Raw genomic sequence first — 16,529 nt, forward strand, 5'->3', positions numbered from 1 at the left:
GTTTAATAACAGGAAAAATGTTGCTGAATTGATCAGGTTTCCTTTGAAGACTTTCATTACATTAATGCAGGGTTAGGTGCTGTAAACGTGTCGCCTTCTCTTACGAAAAGATTGCCTGAATCAAAGTGGAGCCCATTACACATAGGAGGAGAATTTATGATCGATTTTAAAGCCTTGGCTTACAAACCTGTTACGCTTCGATTGAGCAGCATTTTTACGTTCATGAAATATCGACAAGTGGACGTCCACCAAGAAAACGCAACACAAAGCTTTTGGAAATGATGCCAAAGTCTGTGCCGATGAATAAGCTGATCATGTTCGAATCGGTGCTGCACTGCAGATCACCACTGATCATTAGCAAGAGATTTGAAGGATTTATGCTTTTAAAGAAAAAGACGACGGCACGGAGCAATCCGGACCAATAAAATCAATAAACACTCACTTGTCATGGCCATCTAACTTCACCCGTCCCCACCAGCGAAGCTTTGAAAAGAAAAATCTCTGCTATTAGAAGACTTTGACTTAAATGTCCGGTGTCTGACCAAACGTATGCTTAAATGTAAAACTGAAAAATGCCTCATCCTGACACAATGATGCACTGCTTAGTTACCTCGTACCTACAACACTAACAAACTGACAAGACGCACACAGATTGTCAACAATGACATCAAAAGCACCATTTAAAGCAGAAAAGATTTTCTGTTTTTTCACTGCTTTTCATTAAGCAAAACATCTTGAATGCAGAAACAAGAACATAAAGCAAGAAAAGAAGGACTGAAGATGGTGTGGATTTCATTTAGATAACTAAATGTTTAGATGCTGTTGCAAAGAGGAAACAGTCTTTCTGATTATTCATGGGAGGAGCAGGAGGTATAATCTAATGACATGTAATTGCAGTTTGAGCCGTGCACAGTTGTATGAAAACAATCAGCACAGTTCTAATCTTGAATGGAAAAATCGCAACCGTTCAGCATGATTACCCTGAGTTTAAAGACACTTTGTATTTATTGCACTCAAAGATCAAAAGAGCATGAATACAGTATTTTACTCAAGAGAAGCGTGGCTAATCATTTAACAATAATAGCTGTTTGATTAAATTGTTTCCGTGATTACTTGCAGTTTAATTGGAGCACAAAAGACAAATCAAACCAATACAGTGGCAGTTTCAAAAGCTTTGCAGGTTTGTCTAAAATGAAAAGTAAAAAAGCAGCATGAAAATGGCTGGACTAAAACACGAAACAGAAGTGTTTGTTTTAGGCTTGCGGAGTAATGAAAAAGCTGCTGCATCTCGGCCAGAGGCGTCGTCTTCACGGTCTTCTGTATTTATTCCTCTCACCTCTTCATTTCACAATATTATCCAAACATGATACAGTAATCAAAACACAGAGTTCAGGTCATAAAAGCAAGAGCAAATCTATGGCTAGACGAAACACTGAGGACCGATTTGGTACGTGTGGAAGTTTTATCCATAAAAGTCTTGATGTTAGCAAAAAAAAAAAAAAGAAAGTGAATCAGGAGTCTAGGCAATAGTGGAGGAAAGTGTTCAACAGGTTAGCAATGTCCCATTATTAATAAAGTCATCAGTATAAATGGGATTAAAATGTCTGTATGTTTGACATCCAGGCATCACAACATAGATTTGTTTCGCAATTTGCTCACGGTGAAGGGAAAAACATTTTCACATCATTTAATGTGACATGAGACGACCAGATTCATCGCTCAAATCCCAGCACTAGTGCATTGGTGAGGAACAGAGCAGCAACTTAAGCTGCAACAAAAAGCAGCAACTTAAGCTGCAACAGAGCAGTTTTAAAAGTTTCTTTTAAAATGTGCAAGAAAATGCATCAAAGAAACAAAGCAACATTTATATACTCAAAAAAAAGAAAAAAAAAGAAATATGACTTAACAAAAACAATCTTTAGTAAGACCAGTGGATTTTTTTTATCATTTACAGGTAGGTGACCGTGTTCCACAGGTTTGACTCGATGGCCATTTTTAGACACATTTATAATCAGGAAGAATTTTCCTCAATATAACATTTTTCGGATCGGATCATGTGTTTGTCAGTTTTTGTTGCATAACGCTGTTACAGAGCAGCAGTGATCACAGTATGGAGACGAAACCAGGCAACATCAGAGCTGTTAGTGTAGATTAACAAAGATCACAGAGAGAACCGACAGCTCAGATTAGCAGCATCACAGTGAGAATAACGTTTGGACGCTCTTCTCCTCTGCAGCTGCAGATTCATCAGGAACAAGATGCAGCCAACAGAATGTTACGGCAGCCCAGAGGGTCCAACATAAACACAGACCGGTTCTTATTGTGGTTCAGTTTTCATCCAGTTCGTGTGCAACAGGAAAAAATAAAAATCTACAATAATTATTAACTTTTACATGGACGACATATCTATCCACCTGGGTGTTTAATATCCTTGTGCAGCTCTGTTTATCCTGCCTGCAACAGCATGCCCTCCTTGTAATTCAAAGCTATTTTCTACATTTGTCATTAAATATTTGACACTAAATCGATATGAAGATATTCTAAAGTGTAAATGTATAAGTTTGTATCTGCATTGTTAAAACTGCACTCCATTTCCACTTGACAATCATTTAAAATCTGTGAGCAAAATGTCTGTGGCGCATAAATCCACATTTGACATTTTTCCAGCCAAGGTCTGAATTTCAGTTTTCACTGAGATTCTTGCTGAAGCTGTGAAAACCTTCCCTGAAATAAAAGTCGTGTCCATTGATTAACTTTATTTTCAGTAGATTCTGTTTTATGTGATCACATCCCAAACTTTCGTCACTTTTTCTACTTATGGCAGGTTTTTATCTATACCAATTAATTTAAAAAGAAGGAAGTTTTACAGCTGCAGAAACTTTCCCTTTAAAGCACATGACAGGTGCACAGCATGTAGGTACATTTAAGCCCAAAATAACCAGATTTGGGTTAAAATCATCTTTCAATTCAAATCATAATTTTTCTTCTAACCAGAGGTAATATGAATGTCTGAAAAGTATCTTGTACACAACAGTGTACAAGATAATTAGTTGAATAAACAAAACAGTGTAGCAGAAACAACCTCAAGGATCACTCAGCCTGAAAAAAATTGAATAAAATGTAATTATTTCAAGACATTCTTTCCATATTTAAGTCACATCTGATCTGTAAACTAGCTGTGGTCAAAATAAAAAGTAAATCCACATTCAGAAAGAGTCACATCAATGGTATTGATGTTTTTAACCCTGCATGTATTATTGATTATTGGGGAGCTACGTTTGTTCCTATTATTTTGAGGTTTGTCATGAAAACATAATTGGCATCCTTCAAAAGTATTACCTTTTCATAGAAACAAAAGACAAACCCCTGAGCTGCTCGTTAAATAGCTTTACCCAAGAAAAATATAAAATGGATCCATTGTCACATTTCTCAGACTGAAGGTTCATCCTTTCACTACCCGCATGTGGAGAACAGCTTGATAATCAGGATATTGTTTCAAAGCAGTTCTTCTGATTGAATATTTTTATTAGAAAGGTGCTGGTGATCATAGAGAAAGATACCAACATGGTCATCAAATAAAAATCGAAACTTCCCAGTTGGTCCAAGCATCAATCCTGAGAACAAGACTAATAGTGATTTTTTTTTTTTTTTCCACCTTTGGTAATATTTTATTCAGGCTCACACCTGGCCTTCACATCTGATTCTGATCAGTCCTGGCTGAGGGAAAACCTGCTGCCGGGAGACAGATGAGGCCAATTTGTCTGCAAAGATCCAACAGCAGGAGCTGTCGCTCAAACAAACACAGAATGCATGTCTACATGCACATACACTGGAAAAAACAACCTCATTAGCATTTAGCACTGATAATTCAAGTTTTCTTCTCCATTTTACTTTATTAAGTGTTTTTTTTTTTTCTCTCTGAAAACAAGACCAGATCGCACTTCAAAGCGCAAACTTTGGGTACAAATAACAAATGAAGCATCTCGGATTACTGTAGAAACCTGAATAATACAAATCAAAAGCACACACAGAAATAAGAAATTATAACGTTTAAAAAAATAAAAAGGGAGAAAATTAAGCAACACAATCCTTTCAGACTTCTCAGGTCAAGTCATTTCTCTTCTAATTATACAGTTATTGAGCTAAGCTGGACAGGATCATAATAAGACAATTAGGCTAATTTGTTTGAATTGAAAAGCCAATTAAAGAATCAGTGAGCAGTGTTAAAAAGTTCATCACATTATATCCGAATTACAAAGCGGCAGGTCAGGAAGCCAAGACTGCTCGACTAAAAAAAAAAAAAAACTAAACCATCTGTGGAAAAAAACAACAAACATTGTATAGCTGGGCATCTTTATTGACTATTCAGCTGATACGTGTTAAAAGGATTAGAGATGTGCAGTCCCAGGCTCTTTGTTGGGAACGCCACGCATGTAATCCAGCCGGATTTCTCCGCCAGATGGTTTCACTGAGATTTTCAACAGAAGGTTTGTTCACTGCTTTCAACTATTCCATGTGTTAGTGTGTGGATGAGGAGCTATTCCTATCCGAACAAACGAGCTGCTATTATGACAAGGAATCGGGATTGTGAAAGGAAGAGAGAAACACTGTGCAGTCATCGTTAATACTGGCAGTGTTAATGAGACGAGCCGTTTAAGCGGGAAATGAATGGTTGTGTCTCAGATCTCCTAAGCAAAATGTTTTAGCTGATGTGACAAACTGTGTAATGGAAGACGGACGAATTGTCCCGTTTCTGAGAGGCCGTCACAGTCAGGTTATTTCAATCAGCCATGGAAGTGCCGTACAAGCATATGTGGCGCATAATTTAGTGCTTTTCCTAAATAAAATATGATGGACCAGTTGATTCTGGGCGCTTTTTCACATCAAAAGATTAATCAAGATTACTGTCCAAATTATTTGAGAGAATTTAAAGTCCTATTTCAGACGCAATTCAAAAATAAAATTAAAAGTTAAAAGTTTAAATCCCCCCCCCAAAAAATTTCTGGTCTCTATTTTCTTTTTCCCCACACTACGTCATCTATAATTAAGGGCAAATAAGTCCCGATTTGGCATGTTTCTTAGATTTTAGGTTCAGTTTGGTTACAGAAAAAATACATTTTTTTTTCCTTATTCATCATAAACAGGAATAAATTATCTTAGAAAAGAAGCAAGACAAAATTTGTCATCTGGAAATGTCAAGGTAGTTTGTTATTAAAATAGAACTTGTTCAAACAAATCTGTTTTTATTTTCAGGTTATTTTGTTGTAATGGTGATTCTGCAGCCCATCCAAGATGTTGCTGCCAGAGTTTTTGCCGACACCAGGAAAATGCATCACATCACACTGGTCCTTAAATCGCTGCGAAAGCTCCTAGTTTAAGACAATAAAATCTAAAACCTTAATTTTAGGTAATTAAGCCTGTACCATCTGGCAAGGACACACAGAATGGAAATCAGCCTTTGCTATAGTTGGCTGCGTTTATATTTCGGTTGTTCAAAATGTTAATTAATGCAGTGTCCCTCTACAGCAAATAAAGCAAATTAAATCAAGATATTAACAACTTGGTGGTCAGGTATGAACCATGTAGACTTCTCTGGTTGTCTAAGGATGTTTTAACTCCTGATAGTCTGGTAGGCTGCTTGATTGTGGAGCTAAAGTGCAACATTTGGGAAGCTCATGCGGTTCCCTTTCACACCTGACTGTGTCAAACGAACCAAAACCTTTGACCGACCCGCTTACGCCCGTCGCCTGTGGTGGTGCTGCGGCAAGAACCACAGAAGGAAATGACACAAAAACCTCTGAAGACAACACTGAGCACAACTTCCATCTTCGCGAAATGTAAACAAAAATGAAGTGAGATTTTTGCGGTTGGAGGATTTGTCTTTGGTCATTGGCAAAAGTCTATGAGCCATTTCTCCTGCTAGCACAAGACACACACGTTTGTTTTGGCTGTACTGACGCCCAGCACCGTTGTCCACTTCCTGCTTTTGGTGCAATCTCTGGTCCGCTTGGCATTTACTTATGCATTCAACCCGTGCCACAGTTCACTTTAATTAAACTGAGATCTAGGTTTTTAAGTGGCTCATTTTTTTGGTCTACATTAGAGGTAAATTGCACATTTGCACCTCCCCAAACAAACCAGACTGTGTAGGTAAACAAATTAGAGTTTGATTAGAGCAGATTAAACAAGGTTGGTGTGAATGCAGTCTTAGACCTGTTCATTTAATATGATCAGGATCAGAAGGACCTTCAGCTCTGTTTAGCTGTTAGGTCCTTTAAACTGTTTACTGCAGCTTTTGCATAAAGGTCAAAAATTACTTTTATCTTTTTTATCATGTTGTGGATTTTTAATTGGCTTTTTTACCCTTTTTGTGTGATGCTTTAATTTTTACCCTTTCACTTTATGTGAATTCTTATCTTTGTTTTCATGAATAAAATGGCTTTGACTGAAATCAAAAGATCAAAACCAAATGTTCAGCTTACTTTGAAATAAAAAAAAAATTAGAACAGTATGAATCTTAAATAACCTTGCCATTAGAATCGTAGAGACCAGAGTAATCTATTTGAGAAAGTTGTCAAAATATGAAGCACAGTTTTATGAGAGTAAACATACTCAGAAGGCGACCCAAACTGTTGCAACGTCAAGAAAGCCAACAAAGTTCAATCAAGATACATAAACAGCCCAAAAACACACACAGCAGAATGTGAATCCCTCTCTTATTACCCATAATCCACTTCAGCCCGGGCTGTGGGAGTCTCCCAGGGCCACGGATCACTGGAGCTTCGAGAAAGGTCAAACCGACCAAGAAAGCAGCCGGGTCATAATCATCAGCACACAGAAAAAAGAAAAGAAAAGAAAAAAAAATAGCTCCATGATTTGATAAAACAATCACTGAAACGTCTCATTTTCCATTCGTTTCCTCCATCCTTGTCTGTGTCTTTGTTTGTTTTTATCTCTTCATGTATTCCTCCCTCCTGTTTTTTCTTCAGTCGCTTCATCTGCTTCCCATCCCTCTGACATTTACTGCTGGACTAACTCCTGCCGCCCTCCGTTTCATCTTTCATGCTCCCTCAGTTCAGGTATTTAACCTGCATGAAGTAGCACATCAAGTTCATTACTCTGTTTAATGGCAGTGGCTGTTTAGCCGTCAAATTTAACTGCTAAACAGGGAGAAAGTGGATTAGGTGGCGGTGCACTAGGAGTTACAGAATTTTAGTGCATAAATGCTTCAAAAAAAATAAAATGAAACTGCAGCATTTATGGACGTATTTTCACTTGAAGACATAAAATCTTCTTGTAATGGAAAAAACGAATGCTGATTAAGTGAGTTTGAACTTCTTTAATAGCAAAATACTTTTTTTCCAAATAAGATTTGCCAAAAATTCTGAGTAATATCCGCTGGCGTCAACAGCCCATCATCATGACGCAAATCAAATGCCCCTAAAGCATCTAAAAGAGCAGAATTTAAATGGCTAATGACTCCAGCAGGTAAGTGACTATTTTGTGCTGTGGACCTTTAAACAGCAGGTCACATTCATACACATCACGGCTATAGCAATGCAGAGGAAGAAAAGCATCTCTGATAATATTTATGCACTTTAATTCAGTGCATGTTAATAAGTTTGCAATTATGTTGCTGAGTGGTAGAAATGTTGGTGTTCAGTTCATGTCCCGCTAAACAAATTTCCATATGAATGAAAGGAGCGTTTTCTCCTTCAATTAGCAGAAAAATGTAAATAAGCCAAAAAGAATGAGCATAGAAACAATTGAATTTTTTTTCCCTCCCAAGTAAACTTCAATTTACAGGTATAAATATTTTAGACTTTCTCCCAAACATCAAAAATCAGGTGAAATATTCATATCGCAAGTGCACTGTTTCCATGGGAGATTTTTAAAAAGGGGTTAGCATGCTAAAGCTTCAGAGTTTGGTGCGTTCTCACATGCAGTAATTGTTAAACGCCGACTGTAATTACAAAACATGTCAACGTGCATGAGAAGTGCGACTTCTTCCTTAAGATTGTGGGAACAACACTCTGTTAGAGTGGAGGGTGGAAAATGCACCCAAAGCCAAAAACAAGAACTGGCTCCTCATGAATACACTCGGGTTTAAATGTACTGTGGATTTTTGCTAATCCACAGAATCAAAATCATAATCAAGAAATCAATTAATCGCATGATAAATAAACTCAGTAATTTTCATTGGCATGATTTATTGTTTATCTCTTTAAAAACTGAATGATAAAAGTCTTCAGTTTGATAATTGGACCATAAGCTGCTTTATAAAGATTTCATAAATCATTTTATTAATGGCTCAGATTCTTTTAACTTGGATATTAAAAGGTCTTTCAGTTCCAGCTTTAATTGTTCACTATGATTTAAAGTTTATTGATCTTTGAAAATGTGTTCTTGCATTATTACAGTTATATTACTTAAAACAACAATATTATTGATTATCGCGATAACTTCTGAAGCAATTTATCGTCCAGCAAAACTTGTTATTGCGACAGGCCTTCTCCCGACATTAGTCAGAGGAGTGGCTGCAAGGAGGGTCTGAGTTTAAGACATTCGAGCGCTGCTATTGAAAACAATTCAACTATTTTGACAAAAACGAATGGGTCAGTTTGTATCGATTGGCTTTTTGTGAAATTAGTTTATTTTTATTTTATTTCATAGTGAAATAAAGATTTTAACGGCCATGGTTTGGCTTAGAGCAAATCCAAAAAGTTCACATTTTAACTTTTGTAACTGTAAATATAGTAAACATCAACATCAAATCAATTAATCATGTTGCTGTCTCCCAAGTCACTAAAGAAAATCCTAATCTTTACGGAACAACGCGAGACAAACCAATTATATTTCTTCCAGCTCCTGTCCACAGTTTGCAACAAATGCCTTCATGTTTTTGAGTTTAAGGTTTCTGCTTCTTTGGGTGAAACATCATGTGGGAACACAGACACGTTTGCCGTTTTATTTTTTTTGAAGGGTAGGATGTAAAACTGTGGCAGCGCCTGAGGCATCAGCCTCTGTGTTTTAAAGTAAACCTTTAGAGAACTTAGCTGTAGTGTGCCAAGTCAGTAATGCTTGAGATGAACAGCTCTAAGTCTTCTTTCTGAAAAAAATGCATGTTCGCCTCTCATGTCTTCAGCTGGAGGGGAGGGAATCTTAGGTTTTTATGTCCGGGAATTAAATGTAACTAAATGTAAAAACTTTTTTTTTTTTTCCCGTCCAACAGGCCATGGGTTTTGACGACAACACGCTTTTGTCTAATCTCAAAGAAGCTTTTCTAAAAATACACAATAACAGTAGCAAACGCAGTTAGGGCAGCTAAATTGCGATAACGGCATCACCTTCCTCTCAGCACGCATGAAAGCACTTCAGTTTTTCTTCCACAGTTGTAATCACTTCAACATTCACACTGTAATCAGCGCAGTCGACAGCATCGGCATGCAGAACAGGAGAAGTATCTGTTTACCCCCAACATCTCTCGCCTTACTGGGACGTGATCATAAATCTGTTTCGAGTGCAAAGGCATGCAAGCGGCTGAAGGCTCCGGGTTTCCCTGAAACTCCACAACCTCAGATTAGAACTCGAGTCCGGCTCAAAAGAGGAAGAGTTTGGAAAGAGGAAGTGTTGAAGAAGCAAACAGCCACAAGCAGTCTACTCTCAGAGCAGACTGCTGAGCCAGGAGGTTCAGATGAGGGTCTTTCATCGAGAGAGTGCTTCAGAAAAAAGATGACAAAAAAAAAAAAATCAACTGATGACCAAACTGGAGATAAACGCGTCCAAACCGCAAGAATAAACCACGCCTAAAACAAAAGCGTCCAGAGTCGCCATGTTTCAACACGTCGTCGCCGCGTCCTTACCTTCCTGCACCGCCTGGAAAGGGTTGTTGGGCTCGATGAGCTTTATGGAATGCGTGATCTTTTCGCTGTGCAGGATGTCATCGCTCAGACTGAGGTCGGACACGGCGAGCTGGAACACCTCGTCGTCCCGCACCGCGTTCTCCTCAAATATCGCACCTGGACAAGTGAGGGGAAAAAAAAAAATCATCCTTCAGGAGTCAGGAAAAAAAAATTAAAAAAACATTGAGGTATCATTTTATTAGTTTTTTTTCCTGAGTGAAGCAGGAACACTGGCAGATGCGAGCACAAATGAGGAAAACTGAACATATCATAAATCACAGACTGTCGCACTTTGATTCCACATGTATACATCATACAAAGACTGGAGTCTTTTTGTTCTGTTAAAAAAATGTGACTACAGGGACATGAGCAACCCTCCTGTGAATGACAAAGTTTATTGAATAAATGCTCATTACATGAAGGAAACAACTTGAATGATGTGAGCTCTTTAATCCTGGCATCAGCATTTAGACAACATCAAGATGCTGTTGCTCTTTATCTGCTGAGAGTATTAGTCCAATTTAATATACAAACAACACAAAATAAGAAAACAGTGATTCAGAATAACTTAAGATTAGCTGCTTTTACAAAAGCCATGTCAATAATTTTGTATTAAAAACCTTTGCATCATCTAATGTTCTTCTCCCCTGACCTTTAAACAATAAAAAAAATTACTGTCTTCCTTTTAGGCCACCCAAGCTTCTATACTTGATACTGAACTCCATTTTTTCCTATATAAATATGTTCTTACCTTGTTTTGACACAGCGAAACATAGGTTTTAATAAAAAAAAATATATATAATAATTCATTGAACTCAGGAGTATAGTGCTTCATTTGAACAGAGCAGCACAGTATTCCAGACACATTTTCATTAATTTTACTCTTCACTAAATCCTTAAGGATGAACGTTACAGTTCTCATAATAATCAAAGGTCGCAGCCAGCTTTTTAACTTCCAAATTTTATGGAAGTAATTTAATATATTAAAAGAAATGTGACCATTAATGTGTGGTTAACGCAATTAAAATATTGAGTGTAAAACCAGTTTTTTTTTTTTCTTTACAATTTTGCCTAAAAATTGATATAAATAACAGCATAGGTACACAAATGTAGCAAAACGTGTGCATGAGCCCTTAATTCCTACACATGTTTGCCTGATAATCTTCACAAGATTAAAATGTGATATAATTGCTCATGTTCTGAAAGGCTCATTACATCAGAGACCAATTAGCAACAGGTGCTCCAATGGCGTCGAAACCCTCACAGAAAAACCGAGAAGCCCTGGCTGCAAGAGCACTGTCTATTTAAAACAAAGAAGAAGAAAAAAAGAATCGGGAAAAAGCCTCAAGGCTGCATCTAGGACAGAAATACAGCTGAACGCAAAGTCTGAGTAGGAGTAGGAGGAGAAAACGTTTTTGTCTAATCGAGTCTCTGCCTTGTGGACAAAACCAAGCTCATTTCAGCCATCTTGATAAACAGCATCACACTGGACTGTAAACGTGCGACCCTCTGAATTAAGCGTCTCCTGTCTCAACATCGCTCCTTCTTTACGCTCCAAAAGTCAAGAGCGAAGATGTCTTTACATCTCCCGTTCCTCCCCACTGTCACTTTCAAACAAGACACTTACTTAAACTCCTCAGCGCGACTGAGATGTTTTTTGTAAATTTGTCAAGGGCAGTTAAGAAATTCCCGCCCCTGTGTGAGAATCCCCCTCGGCCTGCGTTTGCTCATTCCTTTCACGGAGTTTCCAAACAAACTAATCTCCGCAGCAGAAAAGCTGGCAATGGATTTGTAGGGCCTTCCTGGCTCTGCAACAAGAGAACGGCGTCCAGCTTCGCCGTCCAGCTTCCGGGCTTGATCGATCAATCACCGGCTTTTGAAATTGCGGCCATTCAGGCGCCTTCAATTAGCGAGGAATCCTGTTCCAGCCGTCAATCCCCATGCTGAGAGGATTGAGGTGAAGTTTATATTCCTCTCCTCGTGGCTGCAGCTGGGAGAGCCTTAAACTTCAACAGGTTTAATTAATAATGAGTGCAGCTCGGACGGGAGGTAAACTGGGGCCCCTTGCAGCCCTTTGACAGCTCAAGATTCACCCTCCATGAATGTTAAGTTCCTCGGAGTCTATTTTCCGTGTCTGTTTTGAGAAAGTACAGCTAAATTAAACATTTATTACACCCCAACCGGAAAATATACAGTGGTTGGGTTTTTTTTTTCTTTTTTTCTTTTTTTTTTAGTCTACTGTCGGCAGTTTGAGTTAGGTTGGACTGAAAGACATATTTTAATTATAAAGTCAATTTAAAAATTCTACAAAATAAATGAATAAAGTTTTGTGGATTTTTATTTCGAGTTGCAGATCATCAAGTGGCCCTCTAGTGGTTGTACGTCTAAATGCATAAACACAAGTCCTGTTGGATAAAAGGGCAAAAGACTTTTTTTTTCTACTAAAATGCTGAATTTATAAAATAACGTTTTATTTATTTATTTTTTATAGAATAAGGTGTTTTTTTTTTTTACCTTTATGTTTTAAGTCAGTTTCCCAGCTCAAAAAAAAGTCTGTTTCTATTTTGAGATGTTATTATTCTGATCCACTTTATTACCCCATGAGTTGTGATTTGTCGCAGCAGAGCCTGATGTAAAAAGCACCACATTACTCTGTAGTGTGATAACTGAAACACCACTTCACTTTAATCGCTAACCAGCGCAGAGAAGTGGCATCATGTTGGCAAAGCCTGCGCTCTCGTGCCAAATCACGTTTTCTGACTCCACAACAACCTCCAGCGTCGTTTCGAATCATCCAGCCCTGCTTAATTCTGGCTCCTTATAACTGCAAAGTCAACACCAAACGCCATCAAAGTCACTAATAACGCCCTGAAAAAAACTACTCTGATTTGCTACAGCTAATTCTGATTTAATCAAAATGAAAATTACAGCTTGACCGAAACTCATAAAATCAGCTGTAACAAGTTAGACTCTTTTTTTTTTAAAGTCGGTTCAAGTGGGAAAAAAAGCATTTCAGTTTTGAGTTTGAGATGGAGCGATTTGTAATTTCTCTGAGCAACTGAACTCTGACTCAGAGACAAGTTTGCTGCTGTCTCCAACTGTATTAAAAATATTTCACTTTTGAAGTATTTTCTGTCTTTAACACAAGAGATTTCAAACGGTTCAGAAATCATTTTTTCAACCCTTCCCAGTTTGATTTTTTTACCTTCAGTAAATCATCTTTACTTCGAAAAACATGCCTTTCTTGCTTTAGTGTCTCAAGTTGTGGAGTGAAGCTTCAGTTTATCATGAAATTTATCAGTAAAATTTAAAAGCATGCAGCATATTTCTACCAAGCTACAAGTTAGTTAATAAGCTAACTTTTGAGTCAGGTGTTGTTGGAGAAGTGACACATCTAAAAGTTGCAGAAACCCCAACCCTCCAGGACCTGCCCTTGTGACCCCCTCCCTAAAACAAATAGATTTTTTTTTGGTCCTTTTTCATTCTTTGAAAACCTTAAAATGACTTCAGCGGCACACATGATTGATTTGCATAAACATGCAGCAAACAGTGTCCAGAAATATTGCTTGGCATTTACCGCACACAAAATGCTCCAATCTCTAAGGTCAGATTATTTGTTTCTGAACGAGCCGAATAGTTAATCAAGACCGCAGAAATGTGGAAATCCTTTTAAAGTTGCCAAACACCAACGTGTGATTTGTGACTCTGACCTTTTCCGCAAACGTTTCCTACATTACGTCCAAGGTGGGAACTTCGCACTAGCCGGCAGCCAAATGCAATTTATTTGCCACTGTTGCTAAAGCACAATGCGTCGGAGCTGTTGTGTTTATCAAGCCTCCTCCTCACTCTGGCAGGTAATCAACCAGCAGTACCTGGCTTTGTGTCCCGGAGCTCCAGCTGGCTGCAAAAACCGGGGAGAGAAGAAGGTTTACTCTGAGATTTAGCAGCTTCTGAGACGTGGGGCCATAAACTCTGCGCCTATTCATCTCTGAGTGGCTTTATGGCAGCTGAGATTCACACAAGGTGACAATATTCCTAGATTTTGTCAAAAGTACCTAATGGCAGTCGTACATAACAACACAAGCCTTATTTTTTTGAAAGTTTGATATATATTTACCTTGATTTGATTTCTTTTAATCATCTGATGATTATTAGTGGCTGATATTATTTCAACACTGAATAGAAAGTGTGTTGCTTGACAGTAATGGAAATAATCATAACAATGATTAAAAAAAAACTCTAACTTTTGATTGTTTTCCATTAAAAACCTTTTTAAATTTGTCATTTCATTGTCTCCATATGTTTAGATTTCAATAGTTACAGTTTTTCAACACGTCTCTACAAAGAATCAAGTATGTTTTTAGTTTTTTTTACTGATATTAAAATAGGAAATAATAAAAAAAATGCTCCAAAAAGCACAATCAGCAAATTTGAGCCTCATTGTAATTCAGAAACCAGATGCAGAGCAATTAAAACAGCTCCACAGAGCAACAAGAGGAGTTTTTATGAATAAGGGGAAAGTCTGACCATTTTCTATGTACTTTTTTAAAAAATGTAAGTAAGCGCAAATAAAATCAGAGGCTGAAAGACAAAATACTTCCTGTCTTCAGAATAATATACAACATCTGCTAAAATCAGTCAGAAATAGATCAAAGTGATCGGCTGATTGCTTGTTTTACAGAAAACAGAGAGATGAGTGCAATGCGATGACAAATAATTTTTCTAATATAACATACTGTACTTGCAAAAATGTTACAATCTGGTGTATTTTTTTGTTACAACAGTGCCTTCACACTGACAGTGGAATAGACGGCCATTTTCACTGTTTTTGCCAACTTCAGTATAACTTCCTATTTGAAAAGCCATTCAAATGTGATTTCTTCTTGATAAAGCACATAATATATATATGAAAAAAAAAATATATATATATATATATATATATATATATATATATTTTTATATATATATATATATATATATATATATATATATATATATATATATATATATATATATATATATATATATATATATATATATATATATATATATATATATATATATATATGATTTTTTTTGACTTATATATGTAACAAGTAAAAATACTTTTTCCTTTTTTCTGTTTCTTTGTCTGGTATGTTTGTCTATAGTGGAAGAACAACATTGTTCTGGTGCAAAAATTTGCTCAAATAATGTGTGTAATGTTCCACAATAGATATAAAAAGGGCAAATGATTGGGAAGTTAGTAGGAAACAATAAATCAAGGGCTCATTCTCTACCGCTGCTCACTGACATCAGACTTTTCATCGCCCACATGCAGGAAAGTTCAGTCTAATTTAATGTCAGGCTGAGAGAAGAAAACGATATGTGTCTTTTCTGCAGCACACCTAAATATGTGGCTTCACCGTAAACCGGGTCTTGTAACGTAAAGAGGTTTGCTGCGAGTTAAAAAGACAAGCTGTGGATCTCTTTGTCGTGTCGCTGCTTTACTTTGAGTCCAAGGAAAAGTGAAAGAAATCAGTTGGACTCCGCAGACGGGATATTCCTTGCTTCTTCATAATTTCATTCTTGCTTACTCCAATTATTCCAAAAAGAGACAGAACCAAATTGGGCTCTGTGTTGATTTAACTCAAATTAAGACCTTTTTCTCTTCAGAGCACAAAGGGTAGTTATCCTTCAGGTTGCCACAGCGGGACTTCACCTTTAACAATTGGAGGACGAGCTCGACTTTGTTCCACTTTTTTTTCTTTTTTTTTTATCACTCGTCTGATTACTCCGGGCCCCGTTAATCGACAAAAACAGACCATTTCTGCGCACGCAGTCAATGCAATTATGCTTACTGGCCTTGGTCTTTTCATCGCCCTCATGCAGGAAAATCCATTCCTATTAGGTGCTTAATCATTGCTAATACAAGAGCTGTAATTTATCTCCGAAAGCTGCCCATGTGGCAAATCGGTGGCGAGCAAAACCCGCTGAGAATTAAAACACATGTAGCAGACCTCTCGACTAATATTACATGGAGGAACAGAGGTTGTTCTTTACATTGTAGAGATTTCCTTAAGCCTCTCACGGAGAGACTCTGTGAACTGTATATTTTACTCCCCAAACAAGAATTACAATGTCTAAACTCAGTGTAATTAAGTCTGAGTAGCACGGTGGTGAATAATTAAACCCCACCTACTTATTTGTAGGTGGTAATTTTCATACAAAACCCTTTTTTTGTCTGTTTGTTGTTTTTTTAAACAAACAATGAATATGCAAATTATAACTAGATTTATTGTCAGAGAAAGAAAATAAATCAGTGATTGGGTCTGAAAGAAGTCTCTTAACCTTTGCCCTCAACTATTCCTGTCTGCTTCATTTCCAGAGGATTTTGTATGGATGCGACGAGGTTCGTTTTGTTTTTTTTTGTTGTTTTTTTTTCAGTGATAATATATTCATGCATTACGTGTTAAACCACCGACACCACAGAATCTGGGTTTAGTTGGGTTTAGAAATGGATCAAAGCGTTGAGTTTCATCTGAGGAGTCTGATGATTAGAGACCAAGGGTCCAGCCTTGGTAGACAAACGAAGAGGAAAACTTTAGACCTCCCACATGGGTGAGGGGGAAAAAAGTAGAGATGAAG

General features: G+C 37.3%; 1 protein-coding gene across 2 annotated transcripts in view; it reads right to left on the reverse strand.

Annotated features, from left to right (window-relative positions):
• The window catches only part of grid1b (glutamate receptor, ionotropic, delta 1b), a 406,477-nt gene that overhangs the window by 376,979 nt on the left and 12,969 nt on the right, over nucleotides 1-16,529 (reverse strand). For both annotated transcript variants that reach the window (XM_055042755.1, XM_055042754.1), the window contains exon 2: nucleotides 9,864-10,019. In XM_055042755.1, coding sequence (XP_054898730.1) covers nucleotides 9,864-10,019 — 156 coding nt within the window. The remainder of the gene's footprint in view (nucleotides 1-9,863; nucleotides 10,020-16,529) is intronic.

The sequence above is a fragment of the Poeciliopsis prolifica genome, unplaced genomic scaffold (genome assembly GCF_027474105.1).
Source record: "Poeciliopsis prolifica strain line A6 unplaced genomic scaffold, Auburn_PproV2 SCAFFOLD018, whole genome shotgun sequence".
Classification (NCBI taxonomy): domain Eukaryota; kingdom Metazoa; phylum Chordata; class Actinopteri; order Cyprinodontiformes; family Poeciliidae; genus Poeciliopsis; species Poeciliopsis prolifica.